Source organism: Phymastichus coffea, unplaced genomic scaffold (assembly GCF_024137745.1).
Source record: "Phymastichus coffea isolate CEN01 unplaced genomic scaffold, Cenicafe_Pcof_1.1 PCOF00217, whole genome shotgun sequence".
NCBI lineage: Eukaryota > Metazoa > Arthropoda > Insecta > Hymenoptera > Eulophidae > Phymastichus > Phymastichus coffea.
In genome coordinates, this window is record NW_026707028.1 from 157,501 (window position 1) to 183,202 (window position 25,702).

At 48.0% G+C, this 25,702-nt stretch overlaps 2 protein-coding genes across 2 annotated transcripts; one reads left to right on the top strand and one right to left on the bottom strand.

Moving 5' to 3' along the window:
- Positions 1-13,053: 13,053 nt before the first annotated feature.
- On the bottom strand, positions 13,054-14,055 carry LOC131674151 (uncharacterized). The gene has a single exon (XM_058952672.1). The coding sequence runs from the start codon at positions 14,053-14,055 to the stop codon at positions 13,054-13,056; it is 1,002 nt and encodes a 333-aa protein (XP_058808655.1).
- A 6,988-nt stretch (positions 14,056-21,043) lies between these two features.
- Positions 21,044-23,699, top strand: LOC131674152 (uncharacterized). The gene is made up of 2 exons (XM_058952673.1): positions 21,044-22,543; positions 22,632-23,699. Exons 1-2 carry the CDS (start codon positions 21,044-21,046, stop codon positions 23,697-23,699), a joined length of 2,568 nt encoding a protein of 855 aa, XP_058808656.1.
- The last annotated feature ends 2,003 nt before the right edge of the window (positions 23,700-25,702 follow it).

Consider the following 25,702-nt stretch of genomic DNA (forward strand, 5'->3'; position numbering starts at 1 on the left):
AGAAAGTCGTCGTGAAGGAAAGGAGTGAACATGCTCAGCGTATCCAGAATATGGTGAAATCAATGGAGGACCGGTTTCAGGACACACTGATCGAATTGAGGGAGCTCGTAGGCGGTGAGGCAAGGGCACCGGATGCTGAGGCTATCGCCAGCATAACGGTTGCAAAGATCACTGAGCACAACAAGGAAGCAGAAGCAAAACAACGGGATATCATCGAAGATCTGAAGAACGCCATCCCTCTGGTCAACAAGGAGGACAAACTATCTTACGCACGGATCACCGGGACCAGCTGGACGGAGGTTGAACCACGGAAACGAAAGATCAGGACAACATCAGGACAAAACGTTACAGTTACCGAGACAGAGGATGTCTTCGTGAAAGCCCTGGACCATACAAAGGATAGACTGAGAGATGCAAGCACTATACAGAAAGAACTGATGAAAAAGATTGATCCTGATGAACTGAATGTAACGGTCGTACGCACAATCCCCAAAGAGAATGCACTTGTTATGGTCATCAGAAAAGGTGATGGCAGAAAACTTATTAATAATGATAATATCCGAGAAGCAGGAATGATAATTGAACCTAGACGCAAGACCTCACCATGGATAACTGTGTACGACATTCCCGACGAGATGGATAGTGCGACACTCGAGGGAAAGATCAGGAAGTTTGTACAGGATGCTGAATATCAGGAAAAGGTCAAGGTCATCAGAATCAACAAACTGCGGAATGGCAGAAACATTGCTACGGTCGAAATACCATCTGAGACTCATGAGGCAATTACCCAGCCAGGTAAAATCAAATTGGGGTGGACGCTCTGCAGAGTTTCGACACTAGTCAGAGCAAACCAATGCTTCAATTGCCAGGGCTTTGGACATCATGCTAATCGCTGCACGGATGATACAATTTGTGGTAGATGTGCGGGGCGCCACGAAACAAGATCCTGCAATAGAAAGAACAATCAGTGCTGCATCAACTGCAAGGAGGATAAACGACCATCCAACCATTCTGCACTGGACTCCACGAAATGCCCAATTCTCAAGTCTGAGATTGAGAGAAGCGCGAAGAGATATTCCTTCTCGTAGTAGCGCAACCATAGTTATAGGGGTGACTCCCTGCCACTATTGTGGCCGCAAGTATCATCTGCGATAGCCAATTAAAACGTCAAAACCCAGTCGCTGGCAAATTGATAATACACAATCAATCAATGTCTAACTCGACGAACAATTTCGCTGAGGCCAGCGGCCATAGCCCGGGTGACCACCAACCCGAGAGAAACACCACTGGAGGGGAACTCTTTGTTTGTGAGTTCTGCTCACGAGCCTTTAGCACTAAAACTGGCAAGGGACTCCACGTGAAGCGTGCACACGAGCGGGAGGCCAACGATATGATATAGACTGAGCGGACCAAAGCGCGGTGGACCGAAGAAGAAATGGAGGCGGTGGCGGAGGCAGAACTGGACTGTCAAGGAGCCCCAGCAATTAACCAGGTTATACAGGCAGCAATTCCTTACAATAGGACACTCGAAGCCATAAAAGGACTTAGGAAACAGCCAAAATATAAAGCAATTAAGGAGAGAATAGCCCAACGCAGAACTCGGGAGGCGGCTGCTGCAAGTAATGGAACTCCAGAAGGAAATAGGACCCGGGATATGCCCGTGGAACCGGAAGCCAAGCTGAGGGAGTGGCTCGATGGTGCGCTCAATCTTGAGGCGGTTTCTGGTGACCGCTGGCTGAAGATGGCAGTGGAACAGGCGCTGTCGGGCCGTTCGGCACAGGAGCCGCTGCAAAGATGGCTGAAAGAGATCAGGACTGGACAAGGTAACGAAGACAACAGGCGCGCTAACAGAAATCGAGATGCAGTAGTAGCAAAACAGAGAATTCAGCACAAGGAGAACAGCAGGCGAAAGAAGAAAAGGGATGACTACATGAAGATTCAGAAACTGTGGAAGAAGAGCATGAGCAAAGCAGCGCATATAGTCCTGGATGGTGATGCTGACGCTGTAAGCCAGCCGGGATTGCGGGCCCAGGAAGCCTTCTGGATACCGATAATGGATGGTGGCGCGGGTGGATGCGAGCCAGTACAGGATGCGCAAAGGATTCCAGGTGAGATTACTGATTTATGGCAGCCTATCACGGAGAATGAGGTAAAGCGACTGAAGCCGCCTAATGGGACGGCCCTTGGTCCGGACGGTCTCACGACGGTTGAATGGAACAGAGTCAGTGATACCAGGAAAGCTGCATTCTTCAACACCATTATGCTCACGCAGGATGCCCCTATGGATATTGTGGATTCGCGTACAGTATTGATACCAAAGGAGGCTGGCACAATGGATCCCGCATGCTTCAGACCTTTGTCCATCGCCTCGGTAGCGCTGAGGCACATGCATAGGATCTTGGCCACAAGGATTGGAGCCAAAAGGATACTTGATAGCAGGCAAAGAGCATTTATTTTTGCTGATGGTGTGGCGGAAAACACCTCACTCCTGTCCACAATATTGAAAGAGGCCAGATCCAAGCTTAGGCACCTGTATATATCCATCCTGGACGTCAAGAAGGCATTTGATTCGGTGAGACACGACGCAATACAAACAGCGATGCGAAGGAAGAAACTACCACAAGAGATGAGGGAATATATAATGAATATCTACCAGAGATCTAGAACCAGGCTGGAGGTGATGAAGGAACAAGGACAATGGATCCGGCCATCTAAAGGAGTACGACAGGGCAATCCACTCTCGCCGATACTTTTCAATTGCGTGATGGATGCCGTGCTTGAGAACCTGCCTGGCCGTGTTGGCTTCAAGATGGGAGATGAGAGGATTGGTGCGCTCGTGTATGCTGACGATCTTATACTGGTGGCAGAGACAAGAGAAGGACTCCAACACTCACTCGATGTAACAAGAGAAGGACTATGGAAACAAGGACTGGAAATGATGCCTAGAAAGTGCCACACTCTTGCGATTGTCTCAGCCGGGAAACAGAAGAAGATCAAAGTCGAGACGGGACTTCCATTCAGGATTGGCGAACAGAAGCTGCGGCAGCTTGGACCAAAGGATCCCTGGAAATACCTGGGTGTAATATACGACTCATACGGACCGATGCACTCCTGCTTAGACCTGCAAAGTTACCTGGATAACATCACAAAGAGCCCACTGAAACCACAGCAAAGAATGACCATCCTGACGATGTTCCTGGTGCCAAGATACATTCACCGATTGGTGCTTGGTAAGACGTCTCATGCGGAGCTTCGCAGAGGAGACAAATGTGTACGAAAAAACATAAGATCATGGCTCAGGTTACCGCACGATACGCCCATAGGTTATTTTCATGCGCCCGTGAAAGATGGAGGTCTTGGCGTCCCTGCATTTGAGACTAGGATACCGGAGCTGACGAGGAACCGACTCTTGGCGTTGAGACAGTCGGACATGTCCAGCATGAGGTGCATCTCAGCTGGTGAATGGGCCGGCGACCGCATTAGATGGACGAACATGCAAAAGCGGAAGGAGGATGACTGGCCTCGGACGCTGCATGGAGCTGTAGATGGAAGAGACCTGAGGACCACTCGAGGAGCTGAAGCATCGTCTGGATGGGTCAGGGACCCATATGTAACTATCCCTGCATGCGACTGGATCAGATACCATCACGTCAGGATCAACGCGCTGCCTACATTGATGAGGATCACCAGAGGAAGGAGAGACCAAACAGGGATTACGTGTCGAGCGGGTTGTAGAATGCCGGAGACGCTCTACCACGTGGTGCAACAGTGCCCAAGGACCCACAGTGAACGAGTGCTGAGGCATGACAAGATAGCTGAGTGTATAGCGTCAAATATGCAGGAAAAAGGATGGCAGGTGATAAGAGAAGCACATATCCAAACAGCGGAGGGTCTTCGAAAACCAGATCTCATCGCCCGGAGAGATCAAGAATGCAAGATAATTGACTGCCAGGTTGTGGCATCTGGCAACGACATGGGTATACAGCACGATCGGAAAGTGGATTACTATGCACGGAACTGGGATCTGCGAAGAAAGGTTGCTGAGATCCTGAATTTCAGGGGAATTGTCGGAGTGGAAGCGGTCACCATATCGTGGAAAGGTGTCTGGGAGCCAAGGTCGCATGAACTGCTTCGAAGCTGTGGGATGCCTAAGGTAAAATTGAAAGGAGTGACAACAAGGGTTCTTCTAGGATCGTACCTGAACTTTAACACGTTTAATCGTGCGACATTCCGCTCTGATGGCACCTGTAATGGATGGACCACGGCCAATGGTTAGGAGCAGTCGGACTTTTTGTTGACCTGTATCACTGATTCCATCAGTGTGCAGCGCAGGGGGTTGGACCTGCGACCAATGCGTCTGAATAATCTTATAGAGCGCCTCAAATGGAGAAAGAATGGCCTAAACACGAAAACAAGGATTTCTCAATATTTGAGGGTGTTTTCGGTAGATTTCTGATTATGGATGGAAAAGTGCGACGGAAGATACCTGTCAGGCTGATTCATGTCACCGGAGCAATTGGGTGATGCCTGAGTCCGCGTCAGCCTCTCCACCAAGTAGAATGGAGAGTTTCCCGGCTCTGACCACGAGGAGGTGTGGACACCAGAGCCATGAGGGCAAAGCCCTCGCGCGAGACCACTCGCGCCTTCTACGACAATTGATCAGGACTCTTTAGAAGAAGAACCGTAGGCTATGGTGTTGTATTGACGAAGAATGAAGTTGGCACGACTACCATTAAGGAAGGCGGACGAAAGATGGTGCACCGGAGCAATCGTGATATCCGGTCCTGCGGTGGGCGCTGGGAACTACCCGCGTTGAAAAGGAGACCTCAAAGCCGCATGTGCGGCAGTGCCAGAGGTATTCAGGGCGGACCTCAAGAACTCGCGGATGATCCGCCCGTACACGATAACCGGACCGGTTTATAAGTGCGAGACGCCGACGGAACGTGGAACCATGTTCGAGACCAACATCTACATCAACGGTCAGGGCTAAATGAGCATGGACCAACTCGTGGAGCATGGTCTCTTCAAGCTCCTTCAAAGGGAGACGGCCGTGGATGGATGGACTGAAGGAGATGACTCGGGTGTTCATGTTGGTGATGCCTGAGGACGACGTTTGGGCATTGCACCACTGGAAGGTGAATCCATGGACTTCGTTGTTGAAGAACTTGTCGTTGAAGCGCTTGAACATCTCGTACAGATCCGGAAGCCGAGATGAGCGCGCTGTCTCGCTGGGTGACTGGAGAGGAATCCCAGAATGGAGTGGTTCGCCGCCTGGGTTACCGCGAGTGGAGCGGCCGGGCTTGTGTGGAGAGCTCATGATGTAATGAACGATGAAGCCTGGCAGCTGCAGTGTCTGTGTTGTCTGCGTGAATAAGCCTCAAGAACTATCGGATGTGTGTGCGACTGATGAACAGGTGTTAAAATAATCTCTCTAGTGTGTTTCAAATTAGAGTTAACGATATGATATGTATGAGTTCTGGAATACAACTTTCCTTCTATAGCCTTTTACTTGTCTTGTATTGTGATCAATCTTAACTTCTTCCAATATTATTACACTTGTAATGAAACTATTGTGAAACTTTAACTAGGAATCATATGTAACATAGTTAACTTATGTATTATACGTATTATACTTATATTATATTAATCTCAATGAGCACCTCGGTGCTTATTCTATATTCGCTGTTACCTATACAGACAGTGTTATGGGCAATAAAAACTTACTTAGCCAAATGCCTCGTCACCTAATTAGTGACGCGCATGAATGGATTAAAAGACCGGTTTCTAGTGCGGGAAAAATTCCAGAAATGGATAAAAAGTGTCAAGTGTGTGACCAGTGACGTGTGTAATTAAAGGTAACGCGTAAAATTATCTAATTAAATAATTATTTAAAAATTTAAATTCTACCTACTCTCGGATAATTTCCTAAGATTACTACATCATTTTTTAAATTTAAACTAAATAGAAATTTAATTAAACTTTACGACATTTCGTTCTAAAAATTATACAAATAATAATAAAGTGAAAATAAATTAATTGCAACGATTGCCGAAAATCGTTCGACTCGCGCGAGGTAATTAGCGGTTAAGCGAGGTGAGCCGCGTTCGGTTCGCGAGAGAGAGAGAGAGCGCGTAAGGGGCAACGACCGGGAGGGGAGGCTCCGAGCGCCAGTATGACTGTGCCACTCAGTCGATCCGTGCGCCTAACCTCCATCCGTCCCGAGTTTTGTCGTTTTGGTTTTGGACATTGACATTGTTCCTGGTGAGCGTGCGTGGGTGAGGTGCAGCAGCAGCAGCAGCAGCAGCAGCAGCAGCAGCAGCAGCAATAGTAGCAGCAGCAACTGCAACAGCAACAGCAGCAACAGCAATAACAGCAGCAACAGTAGCGGCAACAACAACTCCGGCAACAGCATCAGAGGCAGAGCAGCGTAGCGGCGTTTCAGCACTTGTCTTTTGGGTACGGTTGGCCACCGTATCCCCTGCGGTATTGCGGTAGGTGCACCTTCCCCTTTTGTTGATTGTAATAACGATTTTGCGTGCGAATCCGCGCAGCGAGCGCGGAGAGTTTATTGTTTTGCGTGCGAGCAGGTAGTTCGCGGCAATCGCGGTTTTTTTCTCTCTCTCTCGAAAAGCGTGTGTTGTCAATCACGCGTGCGCGCGTCAGTCTCTCGGCCAAATACCCGTGTAATTGATTTTATTAAATAAATCATCCCTTGGTTTTTAATTCAAACGAGTTTCCGTTATTGTGTTTTCCCTTTGTCCGGAGGTCGCGCATATTTGTTTACATTCCGATTCGAATTCGCCGGTTGCGAAGCACGAATCGCGTAAGTATCGCTAGACGCGAGTCGACATCCTAGGTTCCGGTGGCGGCCGCACGAGCGCTAATAGTACGAGCTACAGCGCCGCCAAGTGGCGAGTTAGGGAACCCAACTCGGAACATCGAGGAGACTCTGCGCAGGCGCACTACGGGCAAGGTAGGTCAATGCGCATCTAGCGCATAGATAACTAGGCGACGTCTGATCACTTTTAGGTTTATTCAAGGATTCATTGATTAGACGGCAGCCCGTTACATGGCGCCCAACTAATTTAGGACTTACACACGGGGAAAATTATACAAAAAAAAAAAGAGAGCAACGCGCGCGAGAGAGAGACGTTTGCGCGCGTGCGTAATAAGGTGCGAGCGGGTAAAATAACGCGTGGCTCGTCCGGTACGTGCTCTGCGGTAGGGGAAAGACGCCTCTCCGACCCAATAATAACTGCTTTTGTGAGCCGAGAGCACACTAACCCCAGGGGTCGAAGAGACGTCCGTAGTCGCTCTAACGTGAAAATAAAAGGTGACTAATTGTATTTAGGTTAACTTTTTGCCTTTTTAATTGTTTCATTACACATTAAAGTAGTTAAGTGGGGGTTAGTCACCGAGCGACAATACCAGCAGGGCGCGCAATTAGGGTGTGTGTAGGGTTAGATTAACTAACCCGGTGGAGCTAACAAACAGTTAGCCTCCACCTATAGGCAGGTAGCTGCGAAGCGGAAGTTCGTACTTCCTTAGACTACGCGATACCTGCACACACCCACAAGCCACGCGTATTGTTGCCTTGTAAATAAAGGCGTAACTGGGTAGTTGGCGATAAAAATCGCAACACCCCGCTCGCGCCTTGGGCGATAGGAGGCGGTAGTGGTCGAGTAGGAAAACTAACCTCAACCGTCACCTACGCCCCAACATAAGCGTCATGGAGGACACCGCCGACGCGATAACCCGGTGGGCTTCGGAACTGCCTTCGACACAGCTGGACAGATACCTGACGCAACTGGAGTTGCGCACAGATGGTCCTAGGCTGATGCAGGCAGTCCGATTAGCATATTGGTTGCTAGGCGAGTACATCGACCTAGACTTTCAAGGAGCGGCGTTGGATAGGGAGGCCACACAACGCAGGCGACGGAGCCGAGAGAGGTGGCTGGAAACCAAGCGACGGGAGTTGGAAGCAGCCGACGCCGAGGATCTTGTCGCCCACCCACTCATGCTGCTATATAGGGATGAGGCGGTGGAGGCGAACCTGACGCGGACTCTCGCCGTCTACGAGAACTTGGAAGAGGAGAGCCAGAGCGAGATGGGGGAGCGAGAGCCCGCAGAGGAAGGGGGGACCGGCGAGGTCAAGGGGCCCACGGAGGGGGTCGGTAGTGAGCACAAGGGCTCCACCGGATCGCCGGATAGGCGAAGAGCCCGTCGCTTCGAGAACGCGGAGCTACAACCTCCAGAGGAAGAGGAAGAGCGGTGCGTGACCGAGCGACTAAAGGAGGAGATCGAGTGCAACCGGGTCGGGATAAACCGCATATTGGAGATGCTGGAAAAGCACGACCAGGTATGCGCTCGGTGGAGCGACCAGTTGACCGCTCTGCAGGTGGAGTTCCAGCAGTTTAGAAGCAGGGACCCCACCAATCGACGAACGGTCATACCAGAGCGGCCCCGGAGGACCGTGGACTTCCAGTCCACGTATACGTGCCACTACGACCCAAGGGTACCAGGTAGTACCCCGGAGCCCCAGCGATCGACCCCTGGCGAACCTCGAGAAGCTCCCCAACGGCAGATGCCTCCAAGGACGGAACAGCCACCGACAAGAGGACCAAGAGACTCCGACAGTGGTGAAGGGCAGATGATCCCAGAAGGATCCGCCTGGTACGACGCCAATGCGGCGTCGGGTTACTACGCGACTCGGGACGCGGGTAGGATTGTGAGAGGGTGGAAGCTGCGATACTCTGGTACGGCTGCAGAGTGCGTAGACACCTTCTTGTCTAGGCTAGAAGATCTACGCGCGGGGTCTGGGCTAACAGACGGCGAAATCTTGTGCTCGGTATCAGAGCTCCTCGAAGGCGTTGCGAGGACCTGGTACGAGCTTAACAAGCTTAAATGGAGAAATTACGCCGACTTCGTGGCAGGCGCTCGACGTTGGTTTGGGTCGAGTGAGCTTCAGCAACAGAGGTTGCTGCAAGAGGCCCAAGCTCGGTACCAGGAGAAAGGAGAGCTGGTACGAGAATATGCCTGCCACCTCCTCTTCATGTTAGCCCAGCTGCGTCCGCCGTTACCAGAGCAGAGGCAGTTAGATTTGCTGTATGCAAATCTCCTACCCGCCATCCGAATGCAACTACGGAGGAATGCGTTCTCCAACGTGGACGAATTCCACGCCCGGGAGACCGAAATCGAAACCGCTTTGCGGGACGACGAGCGCCCGAGGACCAGGTTGGAGCCAACGTCCACGTTGTACCCCGAGCACATGGGGGTGTCAGCTAAGGCACCACCGCCCCGGGCAGGACCCCGAACGGCGGCCATGTCCAGCAAGTCTCGGGGTAGGGAGCAGCGGCAACCCGAGTCGCCGGTTAAAACCCCGGCCAAGAGACCCGAGGACCGGCCCACCATCGCTGCAACGCAGGTAACAGACCCCATCGAGGATCTGTCGTCGCAGATTGCGACCCTGCGGCGCGATATGGACCGGTACTTTAAGGAGAGGAAGGCTAACTCTCCCAGGCGGCCGAAGGGTCGGCCACAAGAGAAGGGGAGGAATAAAACCCCCCCAGGGTCTCCTGGCCAGCGACGAGAGGGTCAGCGGAGGAAAATAGATTACTCCCAACCCATCAAGTGCTCGTCTTGTGGCAAACTGGGCTTTACCAGAAGCTACTGCCCGGATTGCAACAAGGGAAACGGGCAGGGAAGCGGAGGACGGAGGTCCCCTCCGCGTCCCCAGTAAAGGTGACCTCTCGTCGCAGGTCGTTTGAACGTGGCAGGGGCCCGTCAACGACCTCAGGGTTCAGGGAAAACTCGACAGGGGTATCGGACCCCACGAGACCCAGCAGTGCAGCGGCGTTAGAAGCGGCAGCGACCGAACAGATGCCAGATCTGGGTAACCGGGCATTTTGTATCCTCGAAGGGTACGGAGGCCGGATTCAGGTGGTGGAGCAGGGGTTTGAGTGGGCCGGAGAGGAGACCACCAGACCCAAAAGCTCCAGGAGACCACCTGACGCTCCGGAGGATACGCCGGCGACCCAGACACCTGCGGGCGAGAGCACGTCGACGCGAGTAGCGGCTGCCCAAGGCAAGAAGAGCCGTGAAAGCCTCCCGTCCACAGAGGGGAGAGAGACGGCGAAAGCTCCCCGCAGGTACAGACCCGAGGATGAGACCAGGTGGTGGCTTCAGGTGGGAATAGCTGCCTATAAATTAAGGGCACTCTACGACACCGGGGCCTCATCGACGGTAATGGGTCAACTCGGGCTTAGGTTGGCATCTGACATGGGACTGGGCCTGGACGTCACGCGAGCGGGGGAAGCGAAGCTCGCCGACGGCCGTCCATGTCCCATCTTGGGTCATGTGATTTTCCCCTTCACGGTAGGGGGAATCACAAAAGACGTAAGGGTCGCCATAACGCCACTGCTGTCTGATGACTGCTACGTCGGCGCGAATTTCGTGAGGGAATTCAGCGCCAACCTGAACCCTGACACGGACCAGCTGTACTTGGCGAAAGCCAAAGTGGCAGTACCGTTGGAAGTGGCAAGCGTCACTGGTACGTCGTGCCTCGCACCCGTAGGCCTGGTAGAAGCCACGGAAGCACAGCGTCAAGAAGTGGCTAGCCTCGTCGATGGATTAATTCCAGACGGAGGCGAGTGTTTAGGCTGTGCTGTGGGGGTCGAGCATGAGATAGACATCGGAGACGCTCGAAACTGTAAACAGAAATACTACCCGGTCTCCGACAGGGTGCGAGACGAAATGCACGCGCTGGTCAAAGCCATGCTGGACAACGACGTCATTGAACCAGCAACCAGCGGGTGGTCAAGTCCAGTGGTGATGGTTAAGAAGGCAGACGGCAAATATCGGTTCTGCGTAAATTACCAGAAGGTAAACGCAGTAACCAAGCCGGACGCCTACCCATTACCCTTCATGAGCGACATCCTGCGAAGGATCAGGGATGCTAAGTTCATCTCGACACTGGACTTGAGTAGCGCGTACCACCAGATACCTCTTAAAAAGGAGTCGCGCCCCATTACGGCGTTCACAGTCCCCGGCCTGGGGCATTTTCAGTTTAAGAGAATGCCCTTCGGACTGTCTTACGCCGGCGCGACCTTCCAGAGGTTGATGGACAGAGTGATTGGCCCGGATTTAGATCCTTTCGCTTTTGCGTACCTCGACGACGTGATTATTATCTCGCCGTCTTTTGAGGAGCATAAGCGACACCTGGGATTGGTTTTACAACGAATCCTGGGTGCGGGCCTCACTGTGAATAAGACCAAAAGCCACTTCTGTAAGTCGGAAGTCAAGTACCTGGGGGTCCTGGTGAACCGTGAAGGGGTAAGGCCAGATCCAGAGAAGATCAAGCCCATTATGGAGTACCCAGTACCACGGACGATCAGACAGGTGAAGCGATTCATGGGGATGATGTCGTGGTATCGTCGCTTCATACCCGACTTCGCAACAATCGCTGAGCCGATAAACCGCCTGACGAAGAAGAGCATCCCGTTCGCTTGGCAGCAGGAACAGGAACAGGCTTTCGAACGGTTGCGAGACGCAATGGTCTCGGCACCGATCTTGCAGTCGCCGGATCCCAGCGCGCAGTTCGTGTTACAAACGGACGCGAGCGATAGTGGGATAGGCGCGGTATTGACGCAAGAAGTCGATGGACAGGAGCGCGTAATCGAGTACGCCAGTCGCTCCTTAAACAGTGCGGAGGTGTTGGGCCGCGTCAAAATCCAACCGTGGAGCAAACCACGAAACTCAAACCGTGCAGCCGGAGCGCGTCATAAGCCGTCCGTGGAGTACACCACGTTAATAAATCGAGGTGTTGGGCCGCGTCAAAATCCAACCGTGGAGCAAACCACGAAACTAAAACCGTGCAGCCGGTGCGCGTCATAAGCCGTCCGTGGAGTACACCACGTTAATAAATCGAGGTGTTGGGCCGCGTCAAAATCCAACCGTGGAGCAAACCACGAAACTAAAACCAAGCAGCCGGTGCGCGTTATAGCCGTCCGTGGAGCACACCACGTTAACAAATCAAGGTGTTGGGCCTCGTTAAAATCCAACCGCGGAGCACCCGCGTAAACAAGCCGTGGAGAAAAACCATGTTAACAAATGATCCTCCCCCTTCCCCTCTTTCACTTAACATTTACTCCATACTTCATATTCCTAAATCTAAGACACACCAACAACTACCACCACCAAAGGGTGAATGACCTACTTGACTAATCTTCTCCATCCTCTTCTGTTACCCCCTTCCCAACTGGGGATCAAGAAGAAGCATTGCTCTATCTTGATCAGCCAGTGGGCCTTACATCTCCCTTACAGGACTCATCGTGGGACTTCGAGGGTGAGTACTAGTATCGAAATGATACTAGGAATAAGGGACGAGAGTGTCAGTACCAAGTAATGGCAAAACCCATGAACAGGAAAGCATTCGCCCTCCTCCCTCTAAAAAATTTCAGATAACCAGGACCAGGAATCCTAAGTAAGAACCAAATTCAACATCGGTATGTAACCTACAACTGTCCTAATCACGCATAGCAGTGACTAATCAGGTTTGGAGTATGGCTCCTTGGACTGAACACTAGCTGAACTCATATATACATAAACATATACATATACATAAACATAAACATCAATCAAATTAAATTAACTTAAATAATAAATTAATAAACTACAAACACAAACAAAAACAAAACAAAATAATAAGAATAATAATTAAATATTTCTCTCCTCTCCTTTTAGATTCCCCCTTCCCCATCTAGGTAACCCATATTATTCTAAGCCCCCCTGCTTCCCTTAATACAAGCATATGCTCAAAATTTGAGAAAACACAGAAAAACAAATCAATATGTCCCACAAAACCTCCATCCATATCCATCCATATCCATATCCATAAGATTTTTGCTCAGGGAGGGTATATGCTTGTCCGATTATACCCCAAAATGTCCAAAATGAAATGTCCAACCCAAAATGTGCAAAGGAAAATGCCCACAGAAAATAATGTCCACAAGTCAAATGTCCACAATTGATATGTCAAATATGTCCAAATTTTATTCACGTATTAAGATGGTGACCAATTATTTTGAGATATTCCAATTCATTTTCTTCGTCGACATAACTTTGATATGCGGCAACGACGGCGGCAATACGTTCTTCGGCTCGAAGTTGGCTGCTTTTAGGCAATTTTTTCACTTTTTTACCCAAACTTATTTCCCGCGACATATACTCAACGTCAGCCTGTTCTTTCTGGATCTCCGTAAGAAAACTGTAGAGGCTCGGATGACGGCAACCAACTAATATTTGGAAGCGGTTATGCCAGCCCTCGGAAGCATTATTTGTCCGCGCAACTCCTTGAAGAACAGAGTTGTACTGATTCCATAGGGCTGGCGCGTACCGAACTCTTACTGCTTTTCTCCGGCCAATTGCTCGAATACCTCGGACGTAATTAATTTCAAAGTATGTAGCTATTGGAATAAACTCTTCTGGCATTTCATTTTGAAAGAGGTCGAATATCTCTGGCACATTGTCTGGGGGCACGTAGGCTAAGGCACACATGGAATGCGCAGCTTCTCGAATACTATTGTCATTCGGATCGCCGTACTGTTGCTGTAGACCTTCAGATTGTATTTTCCGGTATATGCTTTGACGAAGATGAAAGAAGCACAGTCGAATTATATTTTCACCGAAATGATTTTTCACAGCGTTAATTATCGCCAGCTCGAAATCAGTCATTACAATCTGAGGATGACGTATTCGTATACCGGCCTCTTCAGCAGCGGAGAGAGTAACTTCTATGACTTTGGAGTATGCTATTTCTTTTTTATTTTCCAAGAGTGCGTAGACTAATGGTATAGCGATTTTACGTTCAGTGCCTTTGTAAGTTTGGGTAACTGAACCCATTATAGTAAAAAGCTGGAAGAAAATCGATGGTACAGTGTCGAACGTACCATCTAGGAACCAAATTGTTGAGCTGAACAGCAAACGTAAATTTTCGCGCGTTGCGAACACTAATATTCTGTCCGAATTGTAATCCTCGTCTGTATGAGAGTCATACATCAGGAAAGTATCTCCAACGAGCGTTTTTGTAAAAGTTTCAGGTATATCTTAAATGTTATACTTTATAATAAATGTATAGCTGCAGGAGATGGTATGTAAAAAGATATGTTGACTCTTATACCTTTTATGTCTTCTATGGTAGTGGGATTAGACGGTAGATGCAGTAAACGTTCGCGCTGTATAGTTTTTTTAATGTTGCCAATGTCAGGTAAACGAGCTTGCACAGCTTCATTACAATCCTGTGCTTCTCGCGTTATAGCAGAAGGAGGACGAGCACGGTCACTTATAGCCGAACGCTGTTATATCAGCTAAAATTATTTCTATTCAATGTAGAAAAATATAGAGTGGTACCTTAATATTTCCCATAATGCGCACAGATTCGACTTCTTCGGGATTAGGTTCATGAGTGTGAGAGTTTGCCGACCCACCTCTCCGAATCAAAACACTGCGACCCGTGCTGACGGTAGTCAAACGCGCGGCGCATTGACCTCGATATCGACACTTCCAATATTTTACATCACCTTTGGAAGTCGATGCAGAGTATAAGAAACCGTCAATGTGTCCATAAGTAGAAGACCCTTTCTTAATTATTTCTAATGTACGATATGCCATTATCGAGGTTCAACGAAAATTTTGAAAAATCATGAGTGAGAGTGTACACAAATGTTAATACATGTAAGATATGAAAGGTTATGGTGAATGAAAAAAACGCTATCGGGAAAACAATCGAAAGCAAAAAACTAATGAAATACATATTTTTATTTTGGACAATAAATAACTGTGGACATTTTGGCTTGGACATTTTAGTTTGGACATTATGGGGAGATACCGCTTGTCCATGTATCTCGGGGATTGGCGACCCTGGGCTATCCTAGCTGATGGTAGGTGAACGCCACCTATCTTCTCCGTAAATTTACTGAGCTCTTCAGCGACCTCTATGGGGCGTGGTAGGGGAATGTCGTGTTCAGTGAAAGCGGGGGCTTGGCTTCACTGTCCGGCCGCGAGGGTAGAACCTCTATAATCATTCTCCAAATCCTAAGCTTGGCATGTGGTGATGGGATGCATGGCCTATTGGGGTTAGGTCGCCAGCATGCCATTCCCCGATGGTTGTGGCGACTATTTGGGGTATATAGCCTTGGCGGGTATGGTGCTCTGTCCGTTTGACAATTTATTTCACCATAAATTTCATATTCGCTTCAAAGGGACGGTAAGGTCGTGAATAGTTCTCAATCTCAATTTGATATAATATTTAATATCAATTTCAATATCACTATGATATATATGCTATAGGCATTTTGATGAATGGCGACCTCACGTCCTGACAAATAGCGAAGTACGAACAAGATGTTTTCGAATATTAATGATTTAAAAGGGTGTGGGAAGGTAAAGGGCGAGAGTAGTAGTATTGAGACACTATCCAGTGTTGATAGTAGTGGTGGTACACCAGTATGTGGCAGTGCCTCTGTGGGTCCTGATCAGGGCCATGACAACAATGATTTGGATCGCTGCATTCCTTCCACTTCTAGGGGGAGAAGAAAGGGTAGGGACAAAGGTCGACATAGGAATCGTCAACGACGAAGCAGACATCCAGAGGTGAGTTCTGCTTCCAATCCTGTACCAGAAAAGGTTCCACGGCTGGATCAGGAAACCATCCATGCTGTGCGTTCATTGAGTGTTTCTCCCAGGGCTCCAACTCCATCTTCTCCATTCTTGCTTTCATCCTCATCTTACAATTTCATTGGCAGTCCATCCATTGTCAATAAAGTTGATCCCATGAACCAACTCGAGCTGGTTCACATTTTGCAGGCTAATTTAGGGAGGGGTGAGACAGCTACTGCTCAGTTGAGTTCGTCCCTCAATAATTTGAGAGCCGATGTATTGTTGTTGCAGGAACCTTTTTGTGTGAATATTGACGGAGACATATCCTTGGGTTTTGGGTTTTCCTGTATTAGTGTTGTTTGGGAGCTAGAGAATACTTGGGCTGCTGTGGTAGTTCTAAATCCTAGTTTTAAGGTCTGTCATTTGAGGGAAATGTCTAATGCATATTGTGCCTGTGCAGAAATCACTACAGGAAATGGGGCAAGGTTTTATACCATTTCCTGTTACTTTAAGTTTAGTGATCCAATTGATCCTCACATGGCGCATCTTGGCATTATTTTGACTCGGTTGCAGGGGGAAAAAGTGATTGTTGGGGTTGATAGCAATGCAAGTTCCTTACTTTGGGCCCCGCCTGAGGGCTTTATAGATATAGAGGATCGTCGGAAAAAAGGTTACGGTGCATACAAGCTACGCGAGGAGAGGGGGGATGCTTTCGAGAGGTTCATATTATCTTTTGGGTATCGTGTTCTTAATTCGCCTTATGATTCTCCTACTTTTGATAACATTCGTGGTACGTCCTATATTGACGTGAGTATGGTTTCACCTAATCTTTATTCCTCAGTACTGTCATGGAGGGTGCTCACTACCATCATACCTAGCAGTGATCACCACGTTCTTTCCTTCAGGCTTTCATTAGGTTATTTGCCTAATATGGGTGGTCAGGGTGTTATGGCAGCTGATAAGGTTATGGATGAAGATGACAAGCCTTCCTTTCCGGTACAAAGGTTTCAGGTTACAAAGGCAGATTGGAATAAGTTGATATTCATTCTACAGAACTCCTCCCTAGGAGGGCTTTCACTTGATAGTGCCGACGACGTTGAGAACGCTGCAGAAGCTCTGGAAAGGGAGATCATTGCGGCATGTGAGGCTGCTATGCCACGGAGGAAGCCTAGGAAGTATCATAATAGATGGTGGAATGCACATCTTAATGTTGTGAAGAGAGAGGTTACACAATCCCGCAAGGTGTTGAGGGAGGCCAAACAGCAGGGTATTGCACCAAGTCTTTTAGGGGATATTATTGCTAGGTATCGGGCCCTGTTGGTCTTTTATAGGAATGAGATCTCAAGGGTTCGGCAGGATAGTTGGAGAGACACTGTTAGTGGATACGGTAATGATAGCCCTTGGGGTATTGTATATCAGCTTCAAGTTGGAAAGAGGAAATTACCAAGGCCTTTAAGCTCTCTACGTCATTCAGATGGTACATTTACTACTGGGATAGAGGAAACATCTAGTTTGTTATTGGATAACTTTTTCCCTGCCGATGGTAGACATGAGGACGAGGATGTTCATGTTGCATTACGGGAAAGAATGAACGTTTCACCGGGTATCGAGGATACTCCCTATTTTGTAACACGCGAGGTACGCGAGGCATTATCAACTATGCCAAATAGGGCCCCTGGTCTAGACCTGATTGAGGTTGTAGTTTTGAAGAAGGCTTTTGCTGTATTGTCACAATTTTTGGTGTCACTGTTCAATGCCTGTTTAAGGTTTGGAGTGTATCCCAGGACATGGAAAAGAGGAAGGCTTGTTGTAATTCCGAAGGGTGGTGGGAAAGATCCGTCCCTGCCTAGTTCCTACAGGCCTATTTGTCTGTCCTCAGTAATAGGTAAACTATTAGAGAGATTATTGGCTCTTCGCCTCAATTTGACAGTAGGCTCAGCAGAGGTGATAAGTGGGAGACAGTTTGGTTTTACTAGACTTCTCTCTACAGAGCATGCTATCAGTGATATGCGAAGAGCTGTTGATGCTGCTGGTAAGGGGCATAAGGGTGATTACGTGTTAGGAATATTATTTGATATTAAGGGTGCATTTGATAGTGTGTGGTGGCCTTTAATTTTCCAATCACTAAAAGATAAGGGTTGTCCTGATAATATTTATAGATTATTGTTGTCTTATTTTCAGGAAAGGTGGATTTATATGTATACTAGTCTAGTTAGTTGGGTCAAAAGGATGACTAGTAAAGGTTGTCCACAAGGTTCAGTATTGGGACCGCTTTTGTGGAACTGTTTATTCGAGGATCTTTTAAAGCGTTTACAGGAGCTAAGAGTTGGGTTGGCTATTGGGGGAATCATAATTACTTCTATTGCTTATGCTGATGACCTCCTAGTTGTAATACAGGCTGGTAGTAGGGGAAAATTAGAGTTTGCGTGTAGAACTGTTATAGAGAATGTTTTGAAGTGGTGCAAATATGCTAAAATGCAGCTTGCGGTTGATAAGACAGAGGTTTTATTTTTACGACGTACTGTTGGTTATTACAAAGCGCTAGGAGGGAGGTCGCAGTTAAGGCATAATAGGTCAGCAAGGTTGCGTAGATCTATGGGGAATAAGAGGAAGTCAATCTCTCGTAAAAGGAATCCTGTTGTGAGAGTGATAGGGGTTGAGGGGGTTGATAATATAAGGGTTTCTTTTAAGAATTCAGTGCGATATTTAGGTGTACACATAGGCGAACATTTGCGTATGGGTGTGCATTGCGATTATCTAAGGTCAAGGCTGGGTATTCTATTCGGTAAGTTCAGACGATTGTCACATCGCGATTGGGGGTATAGCTATATTACATTAATGCGTTTTTATCGGGGGGTTTTTGAGCCTACTGTTTCTTATGCTGCTGGTTCATGGTTTGATCTATGTACTGGTAGAAATTTCCGTACTTTATCCAGCTTGCAAAGAAAGGCTTTATTATGTGTTACTCGATCCTACTCTACCGTTTCTGCCGAAGCTTTATGTGTTTTGGCTGGGGTACTTCCCATACATTTGTTTTTATTTGAGAGATGGGCAAAGTTTAGGTTGCGTATTGGGGAGACAATTATTATTTCAGGACAAGTGATTATTCCAGCGGAAGATGCCGAGCGGATTTTAAGTGAAGCAATTTTATCCCAGTGGCAGAGGGAATGGGGAGAGTTCTAGTCGAGGTCGTATGACTTGTAGGTTCTTTCCTAATGTACGAGATCGGTTAAAGTTTACTTGGGTGAGGCCGGCGTTTTATATATCACAATTTCTAACGGGTCATGGGGATTTTCGATCTAAGCTATCAGGGTTTTTTCCCACGAGATTTAGAGAGAGGGCACAAAGATTATATGAATGTGGATTAGAGGATACCGTTGGTCATGTACTTTTTGAATGTCCTGAATTTACACCAATGAGGGAAGCACTGGATCCTTTGTTGGCGGATGATTCTGCTCCGTTGCGGACCTTAGTATCTTCTGATGTTAATTTCAAGATGTTGTCTCTTTTTACCAGGGAGGTTATGACTATACGTTCTAATATAAGAACGGATCATCTTATGGATTAAAACACAAAGAACCCTATCTCATCCTGATCTAATTCTGACTTGGCTTAATAGGAGTCTAATCCCTATAACTTCAAATACACACACATTACTCAGACTAGCACACACTTTTAATCCATCCATACATTAATCTCTACTGTACAACAGTGCTCCCAATGAGCAAAATCTTAGGTGACAACCCCCGCTTAAAATAATGCCTTATTCCCCCTCAAACGCCATTCAATATTTAATCCTTAACAGTGCATACTCAGGACCGGAAAATAGTTCCGTGAACGGAACACTATTCTCCTAACAACTCCAAACTATCAACAATAAAGAAAACACACATGAACAATAATAACCATATTACATTCCCCCTTATCTCCATACAAGTATCCCCACTGCTAAACAGCACTTCTGCCAAAACCAAAATTTTAGACATCAAGTCTCCTCTTGAAGTCTTACTCCAACTCTCTCTCTACTATGCTCAATTCAAGAGCAAATTACCAATAACCAATTTCTTAGGTAGGTTACTATCAGCTCAACAAGAGGTCAAATCGTTCTGGCCCAGGCGGGGTCAGGGGGACAGGCCTCCCCGTGGTTCCCCGCGGATACAGCTCTGCGACATGGTTGAAACCTACCGCGGTTCCGGAAGGGAGTACTGAGTTGCAGCAAAGTAAGTCTACTTGGCCGAAACACTGGCTCAGTGCAAATACCCTTAAGTATCCGGCTATGGGGGACCTAAATCGCAGCTGTAACTAAACTGTCTCTCCCATCACATGGTTTATCGATGAAGGCGGATCCCAGGAACCGGGGTAGTACCGGGCGCTCCGCGCTGAGGGACCGATGGGCCCCTGGGATCGGTTAGTAAAAGATAGCATGCGTCCAGTGGGCACGTGAATTTTTCCAGTGCGTTACCCCTTGCACGGCAGTGGAAGTTCGGGGAAGGTTGATTTACGTGCTCTGCAGGCTAGTACCCTGCAGACCCCGGATGAGCCACAATGGCACTACAGGCCGGGTGAGGGAAACCTCGGCGTGACTGGTCAACAGCTGTCCCTATCTACCCTCAGCAAACCTACCGTGAACGTCTCCGTCGTGCTGAGGAGGAAACGCCGGGCGAGTGAGGGCGGTGTATTTGCACGCTCACTTGCTCGGTAGGCTAATCACGGGGGGCTCTGCCAGTTGGCGCCTGGCAGGGCGGTCTTCGGACTTTCGGGCCACTTATTCTTCGGAATATCGGTTGTCCGTGCCCTTGGGAGCCTTCTCGTAGAAACCGTGGGAGGGGGCCGCGGCTGGTCGAGGGAGAGGGTACAGAGCCGGAACCAGGAGGCTCCTCTACTCGGAAAGAGGGGCAGTGCAAGCCTGGGCCGCTGCATAGTACCGGGGCCCGGGTCGAGCTCGCCACTCGATCGGGCTGCCCCGTAGCAAGCAGTGAAAAGGGCACCGTTGCCCGAAGCGCTCCGAGTGGCACTCGGGTGGGAGGCGTTAGGGGGCGCTGTGTTGTCGACTTCGAGGCCACTACCTGAGACTAGGTCGCGGTTTCTCCCTCGTTGGAAGCGAGATGGGGGTTGGGTTCCTTTGGGGGCGGATGATCGGGGTGGTTCGGGGTTCGTGGGCTATAAGCTAAATAAATTGTAATTTATTTATGAAATGGAAAAACAAAGGAAATTAAGTGAAAGTTGCACAAACGAACTGGGTGTCCCAGCCCAAAATAAAGAAGGAAACAGAGGTAGGAGTACGTCGGCGTCCTCCTCGTTGGATGATGATGGAAGGGGAAGAACTAGATCGAGGTCTCACTCTCCAAAAAAGGTGGAAGAGAGTGGAAAGTCTAGAAAAAAAAGAAAAATGGAAATGCAAAGATTAAGGAGAGAAAAAGAAGAATTGAGATTGAGAAGAGAAAAGAAAGACCTAGAGGAGGAAATTGAAAAGAATAGGATAGAAGCGACTGAGAGAGGAAAAAAGATTGAGGATAGGACAGAGGAAATAAGAAGGGAGATGGAGAGCGTGAAAAAGAGTGGACCGATGAGTCAAGAGATAGTAGATGTGATTCAGCCTACGCAGATGAAGAGGAAGGCAGGTGATAGAATGAAGGGCGGAAATATGGATATATATGTGGTATGTGAAGATGTGAGTCAGAGGCCCAAGATGATTAAAAGGGAAACATTAGACAAAGATCTTAAAAATGGGAATGAGGGAAATGATAAGGAAAAAAGAGAAAAGGGAGAGAGGAGAAGTGAGAGGGTGAAAGAAGTGAATATGAGAAGGTTAATCATGGAGGAGTCAAGATCCAGTGCGGATGCATTAGAAGAGATGGGTACTATCTCCCGTGATCTTAGGAACATCCTCCTCTCAGATGCTAATAAGGTCACAAAGTGGGTAGTAGACCGTATTCTGAACCAATGTGGGAGGTATGAGGGACTGATACAGAGGCTACTGATTGAGAACAAAAGACTGGAAGATCATGTGAAGGCATATGATATAGTGGAGGTAGAAACATTGAGTGAAGTTAAGGAAACATGTAAGGCGATGAAGAATATAGTAGAAGGAATGGATAAAAAAGTTCAGATGATGGAAGGAAAGATACAGCAGAGTGTGAAGGGACTTGAGGAGACAATTGCTAGAGGGAGAAGTGAAGGTATGATAGATAGGTCTGGCGGAGAAATTTCACTGGACAGGAGGGGGATTGAAAATAGTCAAGGAAGTAGAAGATCTTATGCTGTAGTTGTAAAAGGGATCCATGATGATCTGACGGAAAGAGAAATAAGACAAAGGATGATGGAGTGTATACCACCCGAAAAAGGGGTAAGGATTAAATCGATCCGCCCCTCTAGATCCGGTGGGAGTTTAGTAGTTGAGATCCCGAGTGAGGCAGAGAGGGATAAGATTCTAAACTGCTCGGATTTGTGCGAGGCTGGACTAAACGCTCACAAACCGAAGAAGTTGGATCCGAGGGTGGTGATATCTGGAGTAAGGAAGGGAATGGACGATGACTCTATATTGGGGGGACTGTATACGCAAAATCTGAAGGGAGAAATAGGGGAGGAAGAATTCAGGAACAGGGTAAAGATTGTGAAGAGATTTGGGAGACAGCATGATGAAACGGAAAAAGTTGTAGTAAGATGTCCAAGGGATTGCAGGAATAAAATAGTTAGTGAAGGTAGGGTGTATATGGGACTGATGAGCTATAGGTGTGAAATATATGAAGTAGTAGAGAGGTGCTATAAGTGTTTAGACTTTGATCACCGTGTGTTCCAATGTAAAAAGGAAGTAGTTTGCTTCAGGTGTGGTGGTGAAGGACATATTGCGGTGAAATGTAAAGGGAAGGAACAGTGTGTTAGATGTAAGGTAAGAGGGAGACCAGCAGGACACTCTGTAAGGTCGCCGGAATGTCCAGAATATAAAATGAGATTAAGGTGGTTGCGGAATATAACAGATAATGGATAGACAAAATAGGCGATATGAGATGGTGAAGATTCTCCAGTTGAACTGCCAGCGTAGTTACGCGGTAATGTGTGACCTTGGCCAGTACGCCGTGAGGATGGGGATTCAGATCCTCCTCCTTCAGGAACCATATGTGTGGCGTGATCGCGTTCGGGGTTTACCTGGGGGAACAGTAGTATATGTGAGTGAAAGGGGAAGTACGGCTGTGTGTGTGATTGATGTGAAATTGGTGAGTATGTCTGTGGAAGAGTATAAATGGAAAGACGGTGTGGGGGTGTGGGTAAAAGGGGACATGGGGGAACTGTTTGTTTCCTCGGTCTATTTTAGGCCAAGAGAGCGAATGGACAGGGGGATGGCATTTGTGGAGGAAATGGTCCGGGTTGCCAGGGGAAAGAGGCTGTTGATAGGGGTAGATGCCAATGCAGCGTCTATTCTCTGGCACAGTAAGGGAGTGAGAGGAGGTTCGGAGGCGGGTAGAAGAGGGGAGGAAATAGAGGATTGGCTGCTAAGGACGGACTTATTAGTGCTAAACGTCCCCACAGATACATTTACGTTCTCTGGACCCCGGGGGGAGGGTGATATAGACATCACTCTCTTTTCCGGAGATGAGAGAGATGTCTCCTTCGAGTGGACGGTAAAGGAGGATTGGCCGTTGGGAGATCATAATCCGATAAGGATAGAAATGTGGGTAGGAAATGGCATGACTGAGGATGAGGAAAGGGGTAGGGAACGAAGGGAGTTGAGAGAAATCAAAAGATGGAAGCAACAAGGTTGTGATTGGGAGGCATATAGAGAGTGCCTGAGAGGAAAAGCGCATGATTTTGGGTTGGATAACTTTAATATTCTGGGAGTGGATGAAAAGGTGAAAAAGCTGAATGAATGGATAGAAAGAGTGAATAATGAGTGTATGAGAAGAATGAATAGCAGTAGAACGAAGAAGAAGTTAACATGGTGGAATGAGGAACTGGAGGAAATAAAGAGAGAGACAAGAAGGAAGAGAAGGATCTATCAACGACAGAGGAGGAGGGATGGTGATTTGGATAGGGAGAAATGGAATTAATGGATGGAGCAAATGAGAACATACAAGGATAAATTGAAGGAAGCAAAGGATAAAGATTGGGAACAATTCGTAAGGAGGGAGGGTAATAAAGATCCATGGGGGAAGGTATACAAAATTTGCATGGGGAAATACGAAAAAAGGGGACTTGCATGTATGAAGATTGGGAGGGAATGGACCAAGAATTGGGGGGAAAGTGCTCAGGCCCTCCTGAGTGAGTTCTTCCCTCCGGATGACGGTATCCCTATTCCGGAGATGGGGGATGAGCCTGGGAGGAGGGATGAAGGAATAGATGAAGGGGGGAGTGAGTTTACGGTGGATGAGTTGGAGGATGCCGTGGGTAAAATGAAAATGGGGAAGGCACCGGGGATGGACGGGTTTACCAACGAAATGCTCCGAGAGGTCCATGGGGCTATTCCGGGACATATGAGGGAGATTTTTAATGCTTGTCTGAGGAAGGGAGTCTTTCCGACTCCATGGAAAGAGGCGAGGGTAGTGCCTCTTCTTAAATCGCCGGATAAGGACCCGGCGGAGGTGAGATCTTACCGCCCAGTGAGGCTTCTCTGTGAGGCCGGGAAGATCCTGGAGAGAATGTTAATTAAGAGGATGGAGAGAAGAATGGAGGGAAAGTGGAATAAATTGCAGTTTGGATTTAGACCGGGGAAGGGGACGGAAGACGCCTGGAACAAACTGAAGGAAATGGTAGGAAGATCGGAGAGGAAATATGTCTTGGGGATTTTCGTGGACTTCAAAGGAGCATTCGACAATATTCTTTGGAGGATAGCGTTGGAGAAATTAAGGGAAGCTGGGTGTAAGGGAAAGGAATTGTGGATGTGGAGAGATTATTTCAAGGACAGGTGGGTATGGATGATGAATGGAAGGGATGAAGTGAAAAAAGAACTTAGGAGAGGAGCCCCGCAAGGTTCTATTGCTGGCCCCTTTCTGTGGGTGCTATGCATGAATGAGTTGATGGATGCATTGAAAGAAATGAACGAGGAAAGACAGTTGGATGAATGGAGGAGTATGAGTGATAGCGAATCAGTGGAAGAAGACGGATTAGGGAGAGAATTTAGGATCTTCGTGGAAGAGGACCTGGCATTCGCAGACGACCTGCTCCTTCTGGTGGAGGGAGATACAAGAGTGGAAGTGGAAGAGGTGGCGAGGATGAAATTGGAAAGAGTATATGAGTGGGGAAAAAAGGTAGGAGTAGAGGTGTCCGAAACAAAAACGGTAGGAATGGTTCTGAAAGGAGGCTTACAGATGGAGAATAGAAGAATACATGTGAGAGTAGAACAAGAGGAGCGGGCCGTCGGGAATATTAGGTTCGTGGATAGAGTAAAATATTTAGGTGTTAATATGGGGGTGGGCATGAATTTCAGGGTACACTTGGAAGGTATGAGAGAATAGGTTTCAAATATTATAGGGAAACTGAGAAGGGTATTGAGGAGAGATTGGGGGTTAATGAAACAAGTACTTCGAGTCCTTGTAAAGGGACTCGTGATACCAGCAGTTATGTATGGGGCAAGTGTGTGGTATGAGGTGTTGAAATGGAAAGGTTGCAGAGAGAAGCTCATCCGTTGCCAGAGGAAAGTTGTATATGCATGTACGAGAGCGTGTAGAACGGTTTCCACTGAGGCGATGCAGGTCCTCCTTGGATCGCCTCCGTGGGATCTGGAGTGCATGAGATGGGTAGCCATGATCAAGGCCCGTCGAGGTATAAATATGGGGGATATGGACCTGGTAACGAATGAGCAAGTGGAGGGTTTGGATGTGAATGATGTGAGAGTTTTAGTAAATGCAAGAGTAAATGAGTTGTGGCAGGAGAGGTGGGAAAATAGTGAGAAGGGAAGAGTATTATTTGAATGGATTAGGGACGTTACCTTCTCGGGTAAAGCAAAAAGGTTCGACCCTAACTTGAGAGTGACGTACCTGTTAACTGGTCACGGAAGTCTCAACTCGTTCCTCTACGACAGAAATTTGAGTGGGACTCCGGTCTGTGTGTGTGG